This window comes from Manacus candei, unplaced genomic scaffold, assembly GCF_025592945.1.
Source record: "Manacus candei isolate 608988 ecotype Guabito, Panama unplaced genomic scaffold, ASM2559294v1 h1tg000011l, whole genome shotgun sequence".
Lineage (NCBI taxonomy): Eukaryota > Metazoa > Chordata > Aves > Passeriformes > Pipridae > Manacus > Manacus candei.
This window is the reverse complement of record NW_026138059.1, coordinates 12017868-12039984: the sequence shown is the minus strand read 5'-3', so window position 1 is coordinate 12039984 and position 22117 is coordinate 12017868. Positions and strand designations below refer to the sequence as shown.

General features: G+C 35.2%; 1 protein-coding gene across 5 annotated transcripts in view; it reads left to right on the top strand.

The window, feature by feature from the left end:
• CSMD1 (CUB and Sushi multiple domains 1) overlaps window positions 1-22117 on the top strand; it is a 1077494-nt gene that overhangs the window by 713896 nt on the left and 341481 nt on the right. For all 5 annotated transcript variants that reach the window (XM_051778075.1, XM_051778073.1, XM_051778072.1 and 2 more), the window contains one exon: window positions 17754-17841. In XM_051778075.1, the coding sequence (XP_051634035.1) occupies window positions 17754-17841 (88 nt within the window). The remainder of the gene's footprint in view (window positions 1-17753; window positions 17842-22117) is intronic.

Below are 22117 nucleotides of genomic sequence, written 5' to 3'. Positions count from 1 at the left end.
ATAAAAATTTTAACTGAATTATTATGAAGACTTTTCCTGGTTTGGTTTGGTTTGTTGGTTGTTTGTTGTTTTTTTTTCAATTGCTGCTAAAATTAGAAAGTTAATATTTCATATACACTAACAATAAATTGTTGATTTTTGAAGTGTTTTTCTTGGACTGATATAAACTTCAGAAATTGCAGTGCAACTGAGGCCTTTATTTTTTCTATTGTATTTCTGAACTTTATTTTTTCTATTGTATTTCATACATGTAAAATAAAAATATTCAATATTTGGGGGGTTTTCCTTGTAGCATGTCAAAAGTACCTTTTAGTGATCAAGAATTTGAGAAATTAATATATTCTCTTTTCACAAGTATCTTTTTTCTATTGTTTCATGTGCTTAAGGAATATGTTTGCTTGATCTGTCTACATTTTTTCCTGATCATTAGAAGTTATCACTTTCCCAGTGAATTACTGCTAAATCATGATAGCATATGTAAAGTATGTTTATTTGGAATTCAAAGGCTTGAGTGCAGTTTATGAAAAAAAGAAAACAGAAAACAATGCAGCATACTTGCATTCTGGTAACCATGGTAGCACAGTGGCAGAACTTTTCTAAAGTCATGTGGAAAATACTTCTATAAGTAGATCAGAACTGAATCACTGCTGTTGCCCATAAGGTTTGATTTTTTTAAAAATTCTACTCATAACTTGTTCATCAAATACATTCAATAAGCTCAGAGAAAAGCAGACTGAAAAACAGCTTCAGGCTTTTCAGTGGTGGGACCTAGAAACTAATTTTTGAACATGAATTATACAGTTTGTGACTTAGACAGCCTGAAGAAACAAAGGCCATGGCATAGTCATGCTCTGCATAGGACATTTGGTCTTTAGGTTTTATATTCTACTTTAATGCTACCACCTGAATATAAAAGTCCTGTGCACCATGAGACACTCCTTCCTTTACTACCTGGGGGAAAAAATGAGAGTCAGAAAACAGCTTTTAAACAGTTTTCAAAAAACAACAGAAGTAAACTTCTTTTTATCTTTCTGTTCCTATTTTCTGCTTCCATGGGTGTGTGTATTTAAATGTTCATGGGCTGAAGAGCCTGAGTTCTGTGCAGTTGCATGAGTTCTCATCTGATATCATAAAAGCTGTTGCCAGTAGCAAATAGTATTGTGACAGGCTTAAGCATGGATGACAATTAACTATGGACCAGCTATTGTTTCTCCTTCAACGATTTTAGATAAATAATGTCAACAGTCCTTTATTTTAGAAAATATCAAATGGAAATTAGTGTACTTTTTTTTTTTAAGATCCCAAAAGGGCTAATGCACAAGGTATTCAAATACGTGTATACAGCTGTATTTTTGCATTCAAAACACTCTGAAATAGAAAGACAACAAAACCAAACTTTAAGATTTCATTTCTGATGTCTAGCTTTGGAAAAGATGGTAATTTTACATGTGACATTATGAATATTACATTTATGTTTGTCGAGCTGTCAGGTCCAAACATTGTGATAAAAGTGGTTAATTACTAACAGCAAGAATTTTTCAACCACTTCACACACCAATTTGATTTGATAATAAATTATAGAACCACATAATGTTTAGGATCGAAAAAGACCTTAAAGATCTAGTTCCAACCCACCTGCCATGGGCACGGAACCTTCCACTAGACCAGGTTGCTCAAAACCCCAGCCAACCTGGCTTTGAATGCTTCAATGCCTCCTTCTAAACTACATCTAGCTAAAGCATCTAACTTATTGTTTGGGGTTTTTCTTATCTTCAAACAATGAAAAGGAACTCTGGTTTGACCCTAGCTCATTTTAAGTATGGATTTGTTCAGTTAGGAATATTATTATCCTAAGTCTTTCTACAGAGAAGGAGAAACAGTTACCTCTAAAGAGCATTCATAAGGCTGCTGGCAGTTCATAATAAGTCTCTCACTTAAGTACCTAAAGCTAGATAGATCAAGGCCGCAAGGGTCTGTGCAAGTTCAACTGATCATCTGTACCAAACAGAAGCAGAATTCCCTGAGACCCCCCCACCTTGGCTGAGGGCTCAGCCATGCCCTGCAGTGGGTGGGTTGGAGCTGGTTGGAACCGGCTGTGCCCGGCACGGGGCAGCCCCGGCCTGCCCTCACAGAGCCACCCTGCAGCCCCTGCTGCTGTCGGAGCCTGGACACGGGAGCTCAATAGAGTTCTTAACTCAGACAGAACAGACCACCATTACATTTTTCATTTGTTGGTTCTTGCTGTGTTTCATTTCTCATTTTACCCTGACTGCCATGTGTACTGATTTTATGTGGTAAAAACTCACATTTTTCATAGTATGCTGAGCAAGACTCTTTTCACTTTGACTGCTATATCCTTAAGGGGACAAATGCAACCAGCATAAAACTGCATTTCATGTTGCATGGAGAGCTGTGGGCAACCCAGTGTGTTTTGAGGTGAAATTCAGGACCAAGTAATTTTGCTACAAGAAGGAGGCAGAGGACACTTCCTTCACAGTGACCCTTGCGGACCTCTGGATATAATCCAAATGCGGGCTGGAGATGATGTGAACTGCAGCTGTTCCATTTCTGCAGCTGCTCCACTGCTGTTCACTCACCAGGCTAGGGTTTCTAAGTGTCAGAGCAAATGGGATATACAGCAAAGGACAAACTTTATTTTTTCTGTAAGAAATTAAAAAAAAACAAAACAACAAAGCAAACAAAAAACCAAAACAAATCCAAACAAAAAAAAATTGCCAACCCCTTCTATTGTAAAGAGGAAGGCAACTTCAGCAGTCAATTATGGTTACTTGGACCTCTAATTAGGTTAAGTAAACTTGTGAATTATTTTCTGCTTTCACCTGCTGGCAGGGGCCAATAGAGACCATACAGAGCAATCATGGGATGCTCTACTAAGTCTAGTTTTTTTTTTTTCCATTGAGATGTCCGAATAATTTCAGAAGCATTAGCCAATCTGCTACTGGTGGCTACTGCCACACGACTGCTGGCACTGGTGTGGCAATATCAGCCACAACTTCTGGTGGCAGTGCTGGTCTCTGCCCATCTGCCCTGCCTTCCCTCTTCTCAGCTATGGGACAATATAGAAAAAGACATAAATCCCGGTTATAGCGGGTCTTTATTTTTCAAAAACAGTATCCAATAAATAGTTGATAGTGAATATTTCCAACAGAACACAATTCATCCTTTGTACAATGAGAGTAAAGACATGAAGGACGTAAAATCTGCCTCTAATTATTGACAGCTTTTCTTGAGTCCATCTGATAAGTAAACATCATAGAGTGATAGAATGGTTTGGGTTGGAAGGGACATTTATATTTATCTAGTCCAACCTCCCGGCAATGAGCAGGGGCATCTTCAACGACAACAGGTTACTCAGAGCCCCATTGAGCCTCACACTGAATATCTCCAGCGATGGGGCATCTATCACATCTCTGGGTATCCTGTCCTAGCGTTTTACCATCCTCATCAAAAAATCCTTTATTTGCATCTAGTCTGAAATTAACTGCATTTCATTTAAAGGGACTGAAAATGCATTGTCAAAGAAATCTGGAATGTTGCAGTGTGTTACTTCCTATGGGTCAGTTTAATTAGAGCAGTGGTTATTTCACCTGCCTGACATTTTTATATACACAGATGTCAAATAGCATAGCCCAATGTCAAATGGTTTTGGGTTTTATGGTGGGGGCCACCTTCCTACGAATACTAACAGAGTAATAAAATATGATTGCTATAATCACAATCTAACTTGTTTCTTTTGTCAAAGCAATGAAATTGGCTTTTCACATCAGCAGTCTACATTTGATTCATATTTCTGTTTAACAGCTGGAGGCTGTCATAGGTGAAATGAGACTTGTCAGCCTCAGAAGGAGGAGCAAGTATTAATCTTTAAACTGATCTCAAAATGTAATTCTTATTTTTACGAAACTCTGGGAGTGGCAACAAGGTTACAGAATATCTGTTTCAAGTTACTTAGGGAAAAACAATGACTTTTGAGTTCACTTTCGTGCTGAGCTAGTTTCACAAGGGTTATGTATAGTATTTGATCATTTGTGTCAATTAATTACTATGAGTGCCATTTTACACAGATGTAAAGCTGAATTGCCCTGATAGTAGCTAGAAATGGGACGCTGATAAAATGCACCTGGAACTGATTTAAAGACACAAGAGAGATTCCTCCATGAGGTTGGAAAACTGGAGAATCTGACACTGGAGATTCTGAAGAAAGATCATTCAGATTTTTTCAAAAGTTAACCAAATTCCTGGTTGAATTATTAATACCATCACATTACATGCAAAGGCAGGTTATATGAATTGAACCATAAAACAATGTCTTTTACCTGTGATCAAAAAAAGAACAAGGAACCACCCAACAGAGCAAATCATAAGCACAATATACCTTCACTCATGGGTGCAAACAGCTATATCTTTGAATTATTTTGGAAAACATGTTTTAATCACAAAAATCCCAATTTATTTTAGTGAGCCTTTCAACCCTGTAAGCAGCTACAAGGAAGCTATCATGATTTTTAATGGGTAATTAATGGGTAAAACCTTAAAAATTAAATCTTTGTTTTTCCTTCCCATTTGTAGCCTGGCCAAAACCATTGTTTATTTAAAGATTGTCATGATTTACTGACATTGCGAGGACCAAAATATATTTTGAGGAGTTAGTATAACCTCTTTGCCCCTTTCCCTCAAGAATTAACAGGTTGGCATAAATCACTGACTCCTGTGTAAGAAAGAGGGAAAGGAAATATGAATTATCAGTTTGGCATTTCATCTGAATAAACAGACCTACTAGAATGATTGAGGTTACATATTAAAGAGAGAAGTGTCTATCTGACACACAGACGCCAAAGAAAATTGTGATAAATTGCCTAAGGTTTTTTTTAATTATTTTTGCCGTAGTGAGAAGAGTAGGATGGAACATGTAGCAACTGACATCCACCCTGATAATGTCAATGAAGGGGATAAAAGATCCAACTAAAATAACATTTTAGATGTTTTAGCTATACATTTAACGATATCCAGAGTGCGAGATATTTATACAGCTGCATATCATTGTGTAGAAAAGAAAAGCATTTGTTTTGATTTTTTTTACTTAATTTCTCTATTACTTTAGACAGTGCCTGTACAGAATTAGCAAAAATGTTGCAGCATGTATTTTTATTTGCAGAAATTTTCTCCTCTGAGATTGTTCCTTTATCTATGATATAGTGGTTTTCTCTTTTGGAATACCTATCTGTAGATATAGCTGTTATAGGCAGACAATTCAGGGCACGAGACATTCTAGTTTTATTTCAAAATGCACTGAGCTACTCTGTGTAAAAAAAAAAAACCTTTGGACAAATTGTGTACTGCTGCTGTTCTAGATTTTGAACTTTAGTTTGAAAAGCAGACTTCTGTCCTTTGAAATATTGTCATATCCACTCTGCAGATGGTATTTAAATGTTAGTTTAGGTCATCTTAATAGCTACTGGAAACTTCCAAGTGAGAAATACAAACAATTGCATTCATTTTTTTCATCCAAGTCTGGAAAAAATGTTCAAAACATATTAAGAAAAAAATTGGTGCTGAATTTTCTGGTATGGTCCTTCTTATACAAACTTTCCTAGTTTCCTGATGTTTGCACAATGTCACAGTCATTTTCACTTAATAACAGCCTGTGTTGAGTAATACATCTGACCAGATATATTCCTCAGCACTTGAACAGAGCATACAGGAGTATAAGTACAATTAAAAAAAAAAAAAAGTCATAAATCCTGTCTGTAGTTAAGTGTTTTATGCTAACGTGCCAGAAAATGCTTCATTGTATTAAGGATTCACAATTCTGGAGGACCTTCTGGAATGGGGCACCCCAAAGAGAGTGGAGATCAGTACTTTCCCTTAATAAATGTGGGCAGATCATCAGAAGAAACAGTCTCTCTTTTCAACCTATGTACTTTGCACAATATAATGAAAAATAAAAAAAGTGCTATCTGAAGTTTAGGTACTCACAAAAGTAAATGGCTATAATCTAATTTTGGATTTAGATTTGTAAATGCTACTTTAAACAGGAAGTTCTTCGTTGATTTAAAAGATTAAATCACCACTGGAGAAGCCTCTTGTTATGGGTATATGTTAAATATGAAATTTGAAGTTCTTGGGAACTTTAATTCTTATCCAGCTTCTGGTGTATCAACAGGCAAATTGCTTATAAACTTAAATTAGAGAATTTTAACTGCAATAACATGAAGTTTAGTTGGAAGGTACTTGCTTTATTTCTTGGAAGGATTGTGTATCCCTTAAAGCATTGTAACTAGACATTTTATATTTGTTCTAGCCAGTAAAATAAAGCTCTTAGAATGTCAGCAGTGCACTTCAATCACAAGCATTACCATGTAATAGAGTTTTACCCTAGCAGAGTGAAGTAGGCAGAAAGTGATGACCCGTCACAATTTAAATGGTTTGAGCTTTGGAGAGCAGCTCAACAGGAAACTTCAGGAATAGCTCTGGTCACAAACTTCCATGTTCTACCTAGGTTTCACTTAAGAGATGGCTTAATTGTTTTGCTCAAAGTCACATTAAAAGTCAGAGAAAGGCCAGAGAACAGAATTTTTATGTATAATTTTATTTTATTTTCTATATAAACAGCACCCCGATAGACTATCTCATAGTTAGCAGTTATTTTCTAATCTTAATCTCTTTCTCAATGTCAAAACCAATTTGATTAAATTCTGCAAACCTTGGGCAGTGGACTGATATATGTGTGTGTATGTATATATATATATAAATTCAATGAAAAATCCTTAAGGTTATATTGAAAAATTAGATCACTAATGCAGTATGTCAATGGCTAATTGTTTTGTTACCTCTTCTGATTTGTTACACAGTGCTAAACATTTTACTCTGAAAACCAACCAAAATTTAATATCAGTTAAAAAAAAACCAGGTAATGTATTGATTGACAAATGGATATTAAATAACTAATTGAGAAAATGAGAATTTTAGTTAAAGACAGTAATTTTAACCCTTATTTATATTTAAAAAATAAATTTGTAGTCATCTTCAGCTTTATTGAAGGAATGGCAGTGCCCAGTAAGATGCTAGGTTACTTTTTCTAAAGAAAAGAAAAAGACAGCCTCGTGAATCAATAAAATATTTTATAGAGTGGTAGTATATTTACAAGTAAATAGCATTGTAGGGTGAGTTTATAACCTGACACTGGTGAAAAATGGAATTTTCCAAACTTTTAAGCCACTGAGACAATACAACATGTTGGCTTTATTTCTTTTGAGAAGAATGCTTCTGGATATCCCATAAAATTGCAGTTTACTACTGACTCTTTATCAGCTCTGTCATTTCAAAGTAAATTACTGACTTTCCTACAATTCTGAATGAAGTGGTACTGGAAAAAAACAACAATTGTTTATTCTGGGCTATGTGTTAAGCCTTACACATACTTAATTGTATGATCTTCAAAGGATATATATATATAATATATATAATATATATAAAATATATATAAATATATATAAAATATATAATGGTAGTTTAATTTTCATGTCAAGCTTTTGCTTTCCCTTCCTGTCATGTGATGTGAAAAATAAATGTAATATATTTATTTTTAAAATATTTTTTTAATCATTTACCTATTAGATAAAATCCTGCACTCCCAATCATTACTAATATTTTATCTGTTGGGTTCAGTGATGTAATGGTTTTCCACTTCTTTGTGTTTGATTATTGTATAACACCAATGAAATGACACTGGAATTCAAAGTACAGTGTAAAAACTAAAGATTGAGGAGCTCAATATGCACTCTTATATTAGTTTCTTTATTGCTATATGAACTTCTTAGGTTTGATGAGTTTAGATGAGTGCTAAATAGTTGTACTGTATTTAGGCCACAAAAATAGCACAATACAATTGCTATATAGTGATGTGGGACAGTTTCTTCTCTGGCTTCCCCTCATGACCTTGAGCAATATAAAGACATGTTGTAGATCATTAGTTAAGTATTAGGATTGATGAAAGGACAATATTTTTAAATTGACAAAAGGGGGGTGTTAAATTTTCAGGCATGGATACCTTCAGTTCAGGTAAGTCTTAATGAGTGATTTTGCAGTCCTAAGGTACTCTTACTATGGTGTCAGTTTCTTTACTGAGAGAGAACATAATGCAAACTTATGTATTGAATCTTTGCTGAATGAACAGCGCTCACTGGAAAATTTCAGCTTTTTAGACTCATGAGTTTTCTTGCACTTAAACTGGCAACAGTAGTGTTGTGTGTGGCCCATCAGGTGAAGGAAATCAGACACAGGTTTTCAGCCCGGTCAGCCTGGTTTTTGCAAGTTCACTTTCTGTTCCTAGGATCTGATGAATTCAACAGCTGGGAAAATATGGCTTTTGCAATTATCAAAGATGTCTCTATCCTTCATGATGCATCTTTATCTTGAATGAGTCAAGCAGTATCTCAGAAGGTTTGTTCATTCTGGTAGAGTGCAACCAGCACACACACTATAGTTTTTGTGTGACTTATAGGAATTTCACCATGGAAATGGAGGAAACATAATGGATTCCAGTTCCCAATAAATTATATTTCAGAGGAAGAATCTGTTTAAATTAGAACTTACAGCTTAAACTAAAGTTAATCCTTTCACCTCAAACTTTTAAGTAGTATTTTAATCAAACTAAAATCCAAATGTTTGATTGTGCTAAAAAGGTAAATATTTGAAAATTTCCCACCACACTTCCCAAACATATAATTTGTATATATTTCTGTGTTTCTTTAAATTACTGTATGTTTGTGTGGCTGGAAGTTGGTAGAGGGGAGGTTAAGGTGGGCAAGGAAGAGCTGGCTACATGTCGCTGATAATGTCGGAACGGCCAAAGCGACACAAAAAAAGGTTCCAGCAAAGTTTATTCCAAGGAAAAAGCAGGGACAGCCGCCCGGGGCTGCTGCGCAGCCCCTTAAGTACAGTTTTTGAACACACGTAATGCACACGGATAGGACAGTTCAAACTTTCACACCAGAATTCTTACAGCTAATAGGTGCATTTTCTAAACTCTACTTTCTCACAACAACTTTACTCTTTCTCAAAACAGCCCAGTTCTTTCCCACAACAGTCCCGAGCACCTGCTCTTATTTTTCTCTCATGCTGATGTTTTCCCCAACCACTCTCGTTCAAAACAGGTCCTTGTTCTCATGAGACAGTGCTCCTGTTTTCATGAGACAGTGTTCTCTGTTCCCACGGGACAACTTCTTCAGGATGCATCAGTATGTTGTCAGGATCAGGGCCTCCATTTTCAGTCCTCTCTTTCAGGGGTATACTTTGATCTGGTCAACATCTATTGCTTCGTCAGTATGTGCCAAGGTGCTGACAGACCCGCTGTCACCCGTGACAGCTACAGGGCTGGCTTCTGTCAGAAGCTGCTACAAGTGTCCTCCATGTCTGACAGAGCCAATGCCAACTGGCTCCAGGAAGGACCAGCCACTGGCCAAGGCTGAGCCAACCAGAGATGGCAGTAACATGTCTGTGATAGCATATTTAAGATGGAAAAAACCCCAGTTATCATGCAGATATAATTGTACTCAAAGAAGAGAGGAATGAGAATATGTGAGAGGAACAACTATTCAGACACCAATAGTTCCAGGTGCTGGAGGTGAGATTCCCCTTCAGCCTGTGGTGAAGACCATGGTGAAGCAACCCATGGAGGTCAATGGGGGTAAATATAAAACAAATGTTGTTATGAGTGAGCAGACTCTTCAAGACTTCAAGAAAAAGCTGGACTAGTAAGCTCCCAGACTGACTGAAAGCTGTGCATCTGCTGAGCCTTAAATTTCTTCAGTAAGCTGGAATAAATCTTAAATTCAACTGTTGAAAAGGAGATCACCAAATAAAACCAAAACAGAATAAACAAAGTGAGAAAAAAACTTTTCTCTTTTTTTATTTTTTAACTGCTGATTCAGCCACTGAGAATGGACAAAACTACTATTGGATTTATATAAGGGCAATCTATTCTCAGGCCTTGTGATCACTAAGGAATAATAATTTTGGTTATAGCAAGTAAAAGACTATTGGTAGAAATTCCCAGCTGCAGGAGAAAGGAGTGCTATAAATATATTGGTAAACTACAGGGATCCTGTATTTCAACAAAGATGACAGCTGCAATCAAGTAGGATGATGATTTTCCAAAGTTTGAATGTGCTTATTCAAAAACAGCTAAAATAATTATTTTTAGCATGTGAAAATTGTAGGATTTTTTAATAGTTACTGTTGCAGAAATTAGGATTTTTATCCATTGTTTTAAAGCACAAGGGATGGTTAAACTTTCCTTTCAAATTTTCAAAGCTAAAATACTCTTATAGTGAGAAACACTGTAGAGTTTCAGTTTTAAATGAAATCTAGCTGCTGTCCACGGCTTTCTGAACTTCTAGAACAGTACTTGATAAGATTTGTTAATCAGTTTGAAGGAACACAATGCCATCTGTAAAAGTGTTCTCTGGGCAGGTTTTGGATAATGGCTTCTCCTTGTGTGACTGCTCAGAATGGCCTTTTGAGCCCCTGCCATCTGGTGTCCACATGACCATATTTTTCTATTCAATAGTATTCAAATATTATAATCAATTCATTAAGGAAAAAAGAGTTTGAACTAGCTTCTTGAAAGTAGTTACATTGTTAAAACTTCCCTTACCTGTCCTTCCTTGTTTGTTTCTCTTTTCCATTTCTCTAGGTTTCAGTAATGTATCGTTTTTTCATTAGAATAAGTCATATGGGTTTATTTCTGTTGTTTCTAACAGATCAGTGTCATACTATTTCTACTAAAGGAGTTGCTTAAAGCCTATGATGGAGCATGGAGCATATGGGCCATCAGCTCATTTTGCTAACAATAATTTTATAGTATTCTAAAAACAAGGAAGAAATTCTATGGAAAAATATTATATAACACTCTTTATATTACTTTTACTGTTCTAATATTATTTTTTCCTTGGTGTTTTGATTACAATGATTACTTCTACTCGAAACTGTATTTTCTGTCACATCTATGATCTTTTTTAATTTTAAGGCACTCTCTGTTACTAGGCATATCCTTTTACACATCCATATAAGCAATACCCTTGTATTTCACTATTAGGGTTCCAACTTAGTACACTTGATACAGAATAATTGAAAGGTTTTGGTTTCATTTTTGAAGAATAATTAATGAACAGAATTATGTCTAAAACTGTTAGATATTTTTCAATACGAATCAAGCTTTTCAAAAATTAAAATGTAAATAAATGTAAATATAAGGAGCTTAATGAATAATCAAGTTGTGGCTCTTTTACATTAATTACTGCACCTAATATCTAGTTTAATTGAAACAGCGTCATTGCCCTTCTGTGTGACTTCTTGACTGGACAGAGGTTGATATGTGTAAACTTTTATTTTCATCATAATAGAGAGGTAAAGAACACATTCATTGAAGAGTCGTGTTCAGTTTACAAACTTCATAGAATCATTGAATGGTTTGGGTTGGAAGGGACTTTAAAGGTCACATAGTTCCAACCCCACCACCATAGGCTGGAACACCTTCCACTAGATTCTGTTGCTCAAATTCCCATCCAGCTTGGACATGAACAGTTCAAGGGATGGGACATCCACAGTTTCTCTGGGCAACCTCTTCCAGTTCCTCAACATCTTCTGAGTAACGCATTTCTTCCTGACATCTGATCCAAATCTCTTGTCTTTTAGTAAAAACTGTTCCCCCTTGACCTATCACTGTCTGCTTATGTAAAATGTCACTCTCCCTCATTTTTTGTAAGTCCCCTTTAGGTACTGGAAGGCCACAGTGAGGCCTCCCAGGAACCTTCTCTTCCCCAGGCTGAACAACCCCTTCTCTCTCAGCCTGTGTTTGTAAAAAGTTCTCAGTACGCTGTGACCCTCCCCTGGGCCACAACTTGTCAGTCTGCTCTAAAAAACTGCCATTTCTCACAATATCTTTCCACAGGGAATTTTAGGGTCTTTTTTTCTAACAGTACTTTTCTAGCAGGCTTTTTTCCTCACAGTACTTGCTAAGGCTTTCTTGAAGGTAATTCTTGAAATTTTTGGTTAAATCTGAAAATTATTCAAAACAAATTATTGAAGGAATGAGTGTTCCAGAGTTTGTACTTTTATTTTAAATCCAGAACCTTTCTATAAGTTGAAGCTATCACTAAGAGAATATCAGAGACTGCCATAACTTGTTAACTTTAAAATTGTAGGTGTTGGAACTTGAAGTCTGAACACCAAATATTTGTTACCAACCTAATGGTTACTGAGGAAAGATCCATGGTATAACGCATCTATACATAATAATATTTTGCTTCAAAGTCCATGACTTCAAAGTGTGTAGTCACATAGTTTACATGAGCATGAGCAGATCATTAATGTATTTTCAGATTCCAAATGCATCTAGAGCAGGGCAGCATGTCTGGAACAGAACCAATATAACAAAGGAGATCTCATATCGCTTGTCTTGCTGCATGAAACGTTGCAAATCGCAACAGCCCTTCCTCCTGCCTAGTATTGCTTCTTCATTACAGTTAAATACTTCCCAAATGCTGAGCTAAATTAGCATGTTAATGTATCTGCTAATATTTTATTATTACAATTTGTTAAAGGTTGATTTCAGTTTAGTCTTTCTTCTGTTCTGTTGTGTTACAATCAGAACATGTGAACCATCTTAAAGCAATTCTGATTTTCCTATGTCATATACCAAGTAAAACAATAAAGATGACCTCCAAAGGTTTGGAAACTAGTCTTCATGACCCCAACTGAGAAAATGGAAGAAATCTTGTTGATTCATTCTCAATCAGTAAAAGAGGAATGGATTTTTTTGTATCAAATATAAATTTAAATCACCAGTCTTAACCAGAGAGGTTGTATATAGAATGTAAAGCTGTGCATCACATTATTGAACTTATAGCCTTTCTTCAGCTATTTCTGCAGAAAGACCTGAGAATATGTAAGTTTTGCAATATATAGCAGCATGATTTGTTGAGAAGTTCTAGAGTTAAGTTGTATCCACTGAGAGTGTTCTGTCTCTGTAACACAGACATCTGGTGGTTGAAGCATCTTTGATGTTCTCAAACCTGCCTTATAAAAAGAAGAAAAAACCTCCAAACCTGACTAGAGTCTTTCCTCACTGTTCTCCCTACCTTGTGACTTCAAATAATTTTTCTGATATTAGTCTCATGAAATACATGCCATTTTCTCTAGCTGATGGTTCCTTGAAATTCTGGGATACAGTATGAGGAACTGTCTAAGTAATGTCTTACTTTGATATTAGCGAGAATTATATATTCTTAAACTTTTTTTTAAAATGGAGAGAGCATACTGAAAATGTACTAAGAATACATTGAGAGAGACTGCTATTATTTAGACTGGTCCTAAATTTATTTTTAATAAATGCTGGTTTATAAATGTTTAGTTCATATTCACAATGCAGAGGAACATTGTTAGTACTGTAAGAAAAATCCTAGTAATTAGTGCATAACTGTGCCAAAACTTTTACATAATTTATATCTAAATTTTGCAAGCTTTAAATAGGAAAATTACCTTGCATTTTCATTAATACATTCATTGCTTCAAAATTTTAGATTTCTAAAATGAAAATTGAAATTATAGTTAAAATACACTCAGTCTGTGAATGAGCGTTGAATGTAAAGGGAAGCAACTCAAGTTTGATATGTCAAAGGAGGAAAACTCAGAAGAAAGACGCAGAAAGTGTGAAAAACTTTATAATGCCCTAAGTAAATGAAACTTTATACAGTTCAGAAAGAGTACAAACAAGTCACAGGTCTTTTGAGGGCATACAAAAGTCTTTTTCTTTAAAGTTAAAGCAGTGAAAGACTGTGAATGAGACTGAATGAACAGTAGATGACATGTCCAAGAAATGCTTGCAGAGACTGCAAGGTTTAAATATAGTCTGAAATTGAGATACTCAAATCAAAGATTATACTTTCTCATCACTCGTTATGGATCTCAGTAGCAGTGGATGATACTTCATAGTGGTGGATAAAGGGGAAATCTGACAGGATTGACACAGAGGAAGATAAAGGTCTCTGACAGGGATTCATTCGGGCATCTTTTCAACTATTTTCAGTCTGATAAGAAATGTTGGAGCTAAAAAAAATCTTAAAATTTTGAAATCTAATTTTTAGGTAAATTCCAAGATACTGACAGGTAAAGGTTTTAATACTAACATATAATATTATTTTATATTATTATATATAACATATATAATATAACATAATATTATAATATATGCATTAAAGTCCCTGGTGTCCCTGAATCACTAAAGTTAATAAATTGTTTCACTAATTTGAGAAATTTGTTCCTTTTTTCCCATCTGGAAAGATAAAATCAGGCAGGTTTGTTTTATAGGGAGTTGAATTTATTTTGTTATCATAGTATGTCACACAAACACCAGCTGTTAAGAAAACGCTTGACAGTTTGTCAGGGAAAATAGAAGCTAAAACCTGGGCCATATTTAACAAGGCCTGTAGACATCCAGGAAGATATGTCAAGTTTCAGACATATGACACCTGTCCTGTTTCAGGAAACAGTATTTCTATGGATAAGAGATAGCCTGAATCACCTTTCCCTGATATCGGTGTGAGAATGCATTGACAGAGTAAAGTAGTGGCCAAGAAGAAGATTTTGCAAAGGTGATCATCCACCTGAGGAGATCACATCATTTTGTGCTGTGACTAAGGTCTCACTCAACATTTACTGGTGTCCCAAAATACTTAGGCATTTTGTGTGTATGTGTATATGTAAAATGAGGTGGCTTCACTGCAATGTGTTTGTACTTAAACATGGTAGCAAACACAACATTCTCCATCTTGTATTACAGTTGTTACGATAAGGTTCAAGTTTAGTAATCTTGATAAGTTGGATAACCATACAGTCATATTGCTTATTTTTGTGTTTCAGTGATTCAGTAGTCCAAATTGAACCTCACCTCCACTAACACAGTTACAGTTCTGTGCTAAAAGTAGGAAATATTTCATTTTTTTTCTTCTGAAAAATGGAAGAATTGTTAGTAGGAAGATAATTTATTTTAAGAAACATCTGTCTACAAGCAGGCCGCTTTTCTAGCAAGATCAAGTTTTGTCTATAATTGCATTTCAATGCTGACATTTCCCAAGAAACTGCAAGATTAAATTCTCAGAATAAAATATATGAATACTAGCTAATATAGATTTGTTCTGAAAGCCTTTATTCACATACACAAAAATCTTTATCAGTCTAAGTATTTTCAGTGAAATTAGCAGGACTGTTTTTAAGATAGTGGATTCCAGATACTAAAGATGGACTAAAGTCCAGCTGAACTGAATTTTTACTCACATTTGGGTTTTTTATTTAGCAGGAAATAATTTTTTTGGTAAGACATCTTTTTTTTTAATTGAATCTTCAAAGAAATTTCTGAGATTATCATAATCTTTCTTGATGTAGTTTAACAGAAGAGTATACAGTACAATAGGTAGCATTAAAAAGACGTGGAGAAAGAGATGTTTCTTTCCTATATTCTTAAAACATTCTATATGCAAAAAAACCTACAAATGTTGAAATACATTGTAATGATTGCAGTTTCTCTACTTCTCTGCAGAAGAACCTATGCTTCAGGTCAAGAATTTTGGTCCTTACTAGAACATTGTCTAAGTTGTATTTTTCTAGTACTGTAGTGCAGTTTTTTAGTTCTTAAAATCTTTTGTAAAACTTTGGATTTCTATATAAATTAATTGTCCCTGAAGCTGCAAAAACACATAAAGATTTCTAGCTCTTAATATCTGATTGTATATATTCTGCTTGTCACCACTCCTTTTGCTGCTGTATTCAATTTGAAAGCATATCCCTGGGTAGGAAAACCAGCCACTTTTCACATCTAATCTCCCATTGCCTTTCAGCTGTAGTGTTGTCATCTGTAATCCAGTCAGGCTTGTATAATTTATATGTGTGTACGTGCAGGATAGACAGCACATGTGTATTTGGATTTTCTGTATATTCTTGTGATGGTTTCACTCTAGGCCTTCCTGGAGACCAGCTTGTAACCAGGAAGAAACTAGGAAGGTGACCACGGAAGTATTCCATGCTATTCCTTTACGTAACTTGAGGTATAAATAAAGCCAGCAGGAGGGACCTCGCTCTCTTCCTTTCCGGCGAGGTTGGAGAACGGTGGGTCCCTGTCTCGGTCTGGCTTATCTGGAGCTGAGGCCTGCAGTGACTGCTGTTATCTGCCACGTGTGAGGGGAGAGTGCTGGGCCGTGTCCAACCATCCTGCTTCTCTCAGGGGAAGTGGTGAGATTTGGCCAGTTCTTCAGTTTACTGGTTACCAGGGTTTTAGATTGTGTAGACTGGTTTTGGTTTTGTCCCTTTTCATCCTGTTTTGTCCTTTTCCCTTCTCCCTTCCCCTCTTCCCTTAGGAAGCTATTTAGGGTTTCCAGGCTTATAGGTATATAATATTCTCACAATATATATCTGTTTTATATGTAAAATATATATATTTTTGCTATAGTTTTGGCTACTTGGTTCGTTTTTTTTCTTCCCTCTCTGGGAAGCAGGCCTTTGTTGTCAAGTTTCAGAGACTTGGTGGGAAGCCAGCCCTAAACTTGCACAATTCTGTATATTTCTGTATATTTGGAGTCCTAAAATGCAGCAGGAACTAGAGAAAGAGAGAGGAGCTGAAAGCTCGGAGACGTCCTCTGAGCTGGACCAGGACGGAATGCGGGGGAAGTGGCCTCTTTTCCCCCCCCACTACGTTGGCAACAGAGACAGAGGAAAGGAGCTCTGTTAGAACGCTTGGGGCAAAACTGAACTGAGAGCCCTAAACTGTTCTGACTCGAGGGAAATTGACTCCTCGAGGAAGGGACTTTCACAAAATGCCTTGCACTTCGTGATAGGACCGTGGTGAAGCAAGCTTTGTCCCAGCTTTTGGCAGCCCACGGGAGAGACCTTTGGTTTGAACTGAAGGGTTGAGAGGGGTGAGAAAAAACCCCTGTGTTGTAATGGAGAGAGAGAGAGAGATATTTTCCGGCTACAACAAATCCAGCTACGACTGCTGCCTTGAAGAGGAGAGACACTGCTGCCCTGAAAGTGGAAAAGATCTTATCTTCTTTCCTTCTGAACTTTTATTGGAGGGAGAGGAGCGATTTGATCTATGTAAATATATTACTTTACCATAAGAGAGATAGTTAGAATTGTTGTATATAAATATATTATAATATTTATTGTGTTAGTAATAAATTTTGATATAATTTTCTCATGCTAGTAGGTGTGTTATGTCTGAAAACCCCTCTCACATTGATGTGGGGGGCTTAGAAATTGGATTTTTGAGGGTCTCAAGCCATGACAATTTGTTATATTTTTTCTTATACTATCTTAACCTTACAATGGTGTCTTTTGAGTATTTCAGAAGATGAATTCATGAAATGTTGCTTTTCCTGTATAGGGAAAACTGTGGAACCTGATACATCCTTAAAAAGGTGACTGACCATGGGAAGTCAATCACTTTGTGTCCCACAGAAGCAAAATATGGGAGTTTTTTATCATCAGCAAAAAAAAAAAAAGCCATACACCAAATAAATCAGTTCTTTGGGGCTTCTTTTTGGTAATAATTTAAATTGGTTCAAGAGAAAATGGTAAAATATGGTTGAATTCTGGATGTTGACGTTTATGTATGGGAAAAGTGAATAGTCATCTTTACAGTTGCATGTCTAAACGTGTTTTTTTCCTTTGCTTTGCAGTGACCCAGGGTGGGGATGCTGTTGCATCTGATACATGTCCTGATCCTGGAATTCCTGAAAATGGGAAAAGGGTAGGCTCTGACTTCAGGTAGGCACATTTAGTTTTCTGTATGACCAAAAGAAAGGTATTTCCTGTTACATGTATACAGAGCATGTAACTACAGATATGTATAATTTCCCTAATTTAAAATTTATTGATTTTTTGTCAAAATAGCTCCAGTCCATTGCATATCTTGAATTGGTTTTGCTTGTTTCTTTTTTAAAATCAATGCATTTTAAATAGGAATTTTAGAGCATAATAATCTCATCTATATAGAAAAAGCAGAACTCTCTGGACAACATGGAAGAAGAAGCAGAGAGTATTATCTGTTTTCCAACTAAGAAAAAGCTGTTAAAAAACTTGGGGAACATGACAAATTCAGTGTGTGATGAACTCTGTCTCCTTGGTTTTTTTGTTTTCAACTTTTGTTATATTAAAAAAAAAAAAAAAGACAATGTCAAATGGACCCCTATGGAGAAAGAAGGAAGTTTGCTCCTACCCTATTGAGGAAAAAAGGTAGAGACTTCAAGGTGCAGCAGAGAAGAGGGTCAAAGGAAGGAAATGGGAACCACCAGCTCATGCAGAGATTTATGAATTGCTCATCAGGGAGTGGACAGTCAGACCTAAGAGTAAATGGAAAGCAACAATTCATAGGAATTAGAAGGAATTGTGCAAAGTTCTCTGAAACTCTGTAAAGCAAATTAATCCAACCTGGTTCCTGAATCATGGCTCTTACAAGCTAGATTGTAACAGACAGGAAAAAAAGGTTAAAAATCTATTCTATTTCTGACTGACATACTCTTTTTGGATTTTTCTCTATCCTCACAGGAGTCTGAGAAATCATAAAGAACTCCAACAGTAAGAGATTCAGTTATATGCAAAGTCATGGTTTCTTTAGTGACAGAGCAGAAGTTTAATGTGTTTTAAAAAATAATGAAATGAAATAAGCTTTCAATACATAGACTAGAGATGCGAACTGTCCAGAAGATGTTTACTATTGTCCTTTTCTATGTATTCTGATTCAACTTGTCAGGTACAGATGCTACAAATGAAATTCTGTGATACAAAGTATAGTATTTATTTCCTGCCTAAAGGGCAGATATTTTGGGAAAGCAAATGTAGTTTTTGTATTAATACTTAATGTATTGAAGAAAGAAATATCAGTCAGTAGAAGACTAGATAAAAATGGGATGCTAAAATATAACTTTCTCAATACGTATTAAAATGTCTGTGTGTATACATCCAAGGAATTCCTCTATTCTTCCACTGTTATTTTGGAGAGTATTTGACTTTACTATTAGTGCAGGAATGCCTCAGTTTCCCTCCTCTGCTTAAATCTCTCCTCATGAAACCAAAAACGAAAGTTGAAAGAATTAAGAGCAGCATCTAAAATCACTTTGTTGTCAGCTGAGAGAGAAAAGGATCCCTGGAAAGAGTTAAGCCAAAATGTTTAGTGGAAGACTGAATGAATTCAAACTTGAAGGGCTGTTAAGAAACAACAGCAGTCTCTGCTTGAAAACCTTAAAGCTTGAAGAGTGTTAGAGGGAGAATTTAATCTCTTCACCTCTAGACTGTAGTCTGTAATTCGAAAGAAAAAGGGAACTAGAATAATTTTAGGGAAACAGGTTCAAAGATCCAAAGCATGTGAACCTCTATGTGAGAGAGCTCAACAACAAATTTCCCAGCAATGCATAAATACACCAACAGGGAAAGCCCAAAAGAACCTTAAAGCTCAAAGTATTTGAGAGGATATCCGAGGGAATCTAATGTCAAAGAACCTTACAAAACATAGATGACTATATTTTGAACACAGTCTCTTAGGAATGAGTGTGGGTTAAAGGTATTTTAAATGTCTGGAGCTTACTTATGAGCAATGCTCACTCAATCGACAGTGCAAGGCTATTTCCCTCCATCCTTTACCCTATCCAGCCTCTGATAATATTTTCATTTCACTGTGCATCTTACTGTTCATGAAGATAAATGGATGTATAAGGTGTTCAAGAAATATCATATAAGATAAATAAAACATATTATATACTTTGATCACATTAATTATGTTCATGTTTTGAGCCTCCAAATTCTGAATATTATTTGAGAGAAACAATATAATTTTGTTTTCCTCCTAAATCTTATTTATTATTCTGAAGACTGATTATGCAACAGCAACTGTTTTTCATGTACTTTAAAATTTGATAATATCTATTTAAAACTTATCTTAGTTATCTTGGTGTTATCTACTGAAATCTGGTTGGACATTTAAATAAAGAATTTGGTTGGAATTTAGTTTTTGTTTCTCTGAAATGACAAATCAAGTTCTTCCATAGAAGAAGGGACATAATATTTACTCTTTCTTGCATTTCTCCAATGTAATGAAAATACTCTGGAGAGTAAAGAAAGGCAATGTTTTTTTTTCTTTTCTAAGAGGCAAGTATAAACACCAGAAGGAGCTATTGTTCTTGTCAGGAGAATGACAACTATGAATATTAATCTGAACTAAAACATGTGAAAATGCACATTATTCAAAATCTTTTCCTGTCTACTGAAAGATATGTTATGAGTGGGACTGATGGAAAGGCAGAGGGTTTATTTTCAAGACAGCCTGAGACCCAAGTGATTCTGTGATGACAAGTTCTTTGAAAAGGGTTTCATCATTTTCAGCATAATAATGGCATTCATTCTAATATCATAAAGCAAACAAAAAGGTATTGAAATCTTAACCTTTTCATTCTGTCCTCCTGCCACGCTTTTACTGTGTTCACTTCAGGAAGTAGGAAGGAGATTTTTCAGTGATTTTAAAACAACACAGTGGATATTTGGATTCATTTTGAGGGACAAATGGCAAGTCTGACTTTGCTAGATTAATGAGAACATAATCAATACAATTTTGGGGTCAATATAACATTTTATTTTTACATGAGACCTCAAAACAATTTGTTTAAACAGATTGCCTAAATGAAATCTGAAATAGATATAAACAATATTGTTTCATCTGTCCTTAAGTATTGTATGGTATGTGTTCTGAGGTGAGAATGCAATAATTTTCCACATTTTCACCAACACTTGTAACACAAATAGATTTTAAATTTTCAAAACAGTTTTTGAAAATTAACTTTTTTATCTTAGTATTGGTTTATGTTAGTATTTTATTTTGTAAAATGGTTTCTTTCAGTCAAATTCTAGCTGTTTTTATAAACCTTCAAATATTGCTTTGATAGAGTTCAAATTTAAAACTGAAAAAGAAAAAGGAGGAAACAAATCTCTTCCGCATGTTGAAAAGTTTACATAGAGAAATATCAAAACAAAGCACAATATTTCCAGTGCCCACAGATTTGCACAATGACTAGGAAGGTAGAGATGTAAAAAAAAATAACCAAAAGCAAACCAAACCAACTAATTAAAACAATTAATTTTTAACAAGTGGATATTAAATGAAGCAATAATTTTATTTGAAATCATAGATCAAGCAAGATAAAAGACAGTTTTAAAAACATGTTCACTTTTCAAAAATCCACTGCGCAGGCTCAAAGGGTAATGACCTTCCCAAATCTTTGTTCGCGAAGACTGGCCATACTTATGGTAGTTTGTGTGTTCCAGGTGCATCCCATCTCCTACAATGGTTACTTAGATATGTAAGGAGCTTTTGAGTACTTATGTTATTATCTTGTTCTTTAATGTGATGGGTTTTGCTATGTTTCTTGTTTGTTTTTATTATGTTTTATTCAGTATATTTCTTTTGTGTTCCTTAGTTTGTGTTCGAACATTTCAGAAGATTATACCCACCTTATAGAATATATGGCGTTGACATTAATTGTCCTTAGACCCTTAGATCCAAACTATTTCTAGAACTTTGGGGGGAAAAAAATCAACCCAAAACCTGAAATACATACTGTGTAGGATAACATTGAAACAAATCGGATCATCATAGGTGTATAGATTAGATTAGTGTGTAATGTTTTGTGTATACATTAAATAGAATTTTAAAAGTATGTCTGTAATGATCAAAACCCAGTCTAAACATGAAAACCTTCACTTACTGCATCAAACTTAAAAATATTTTTATTCCTCTTTTTCATTTTGGGGTTTTATTTGGGTTTTTTTCCCTTCTCAATTTCTTGGGGAGAATAATTGGGTATTTTAAATTATAAATTGCTGTTGCAGACATCCAGTAACTGTGCATTTTGTTTCACTCTAATTTTTTGTGTATGCAGAGTTTTTTAATTGTCCTTCGAAGCCTTGATAGTAGCAAACTTCAGGGAAATGTTGAAGTTTTCATGTTGGCTCATGCATCATTACACTTTTGGGAAAGTCTTTATCCAATATGATT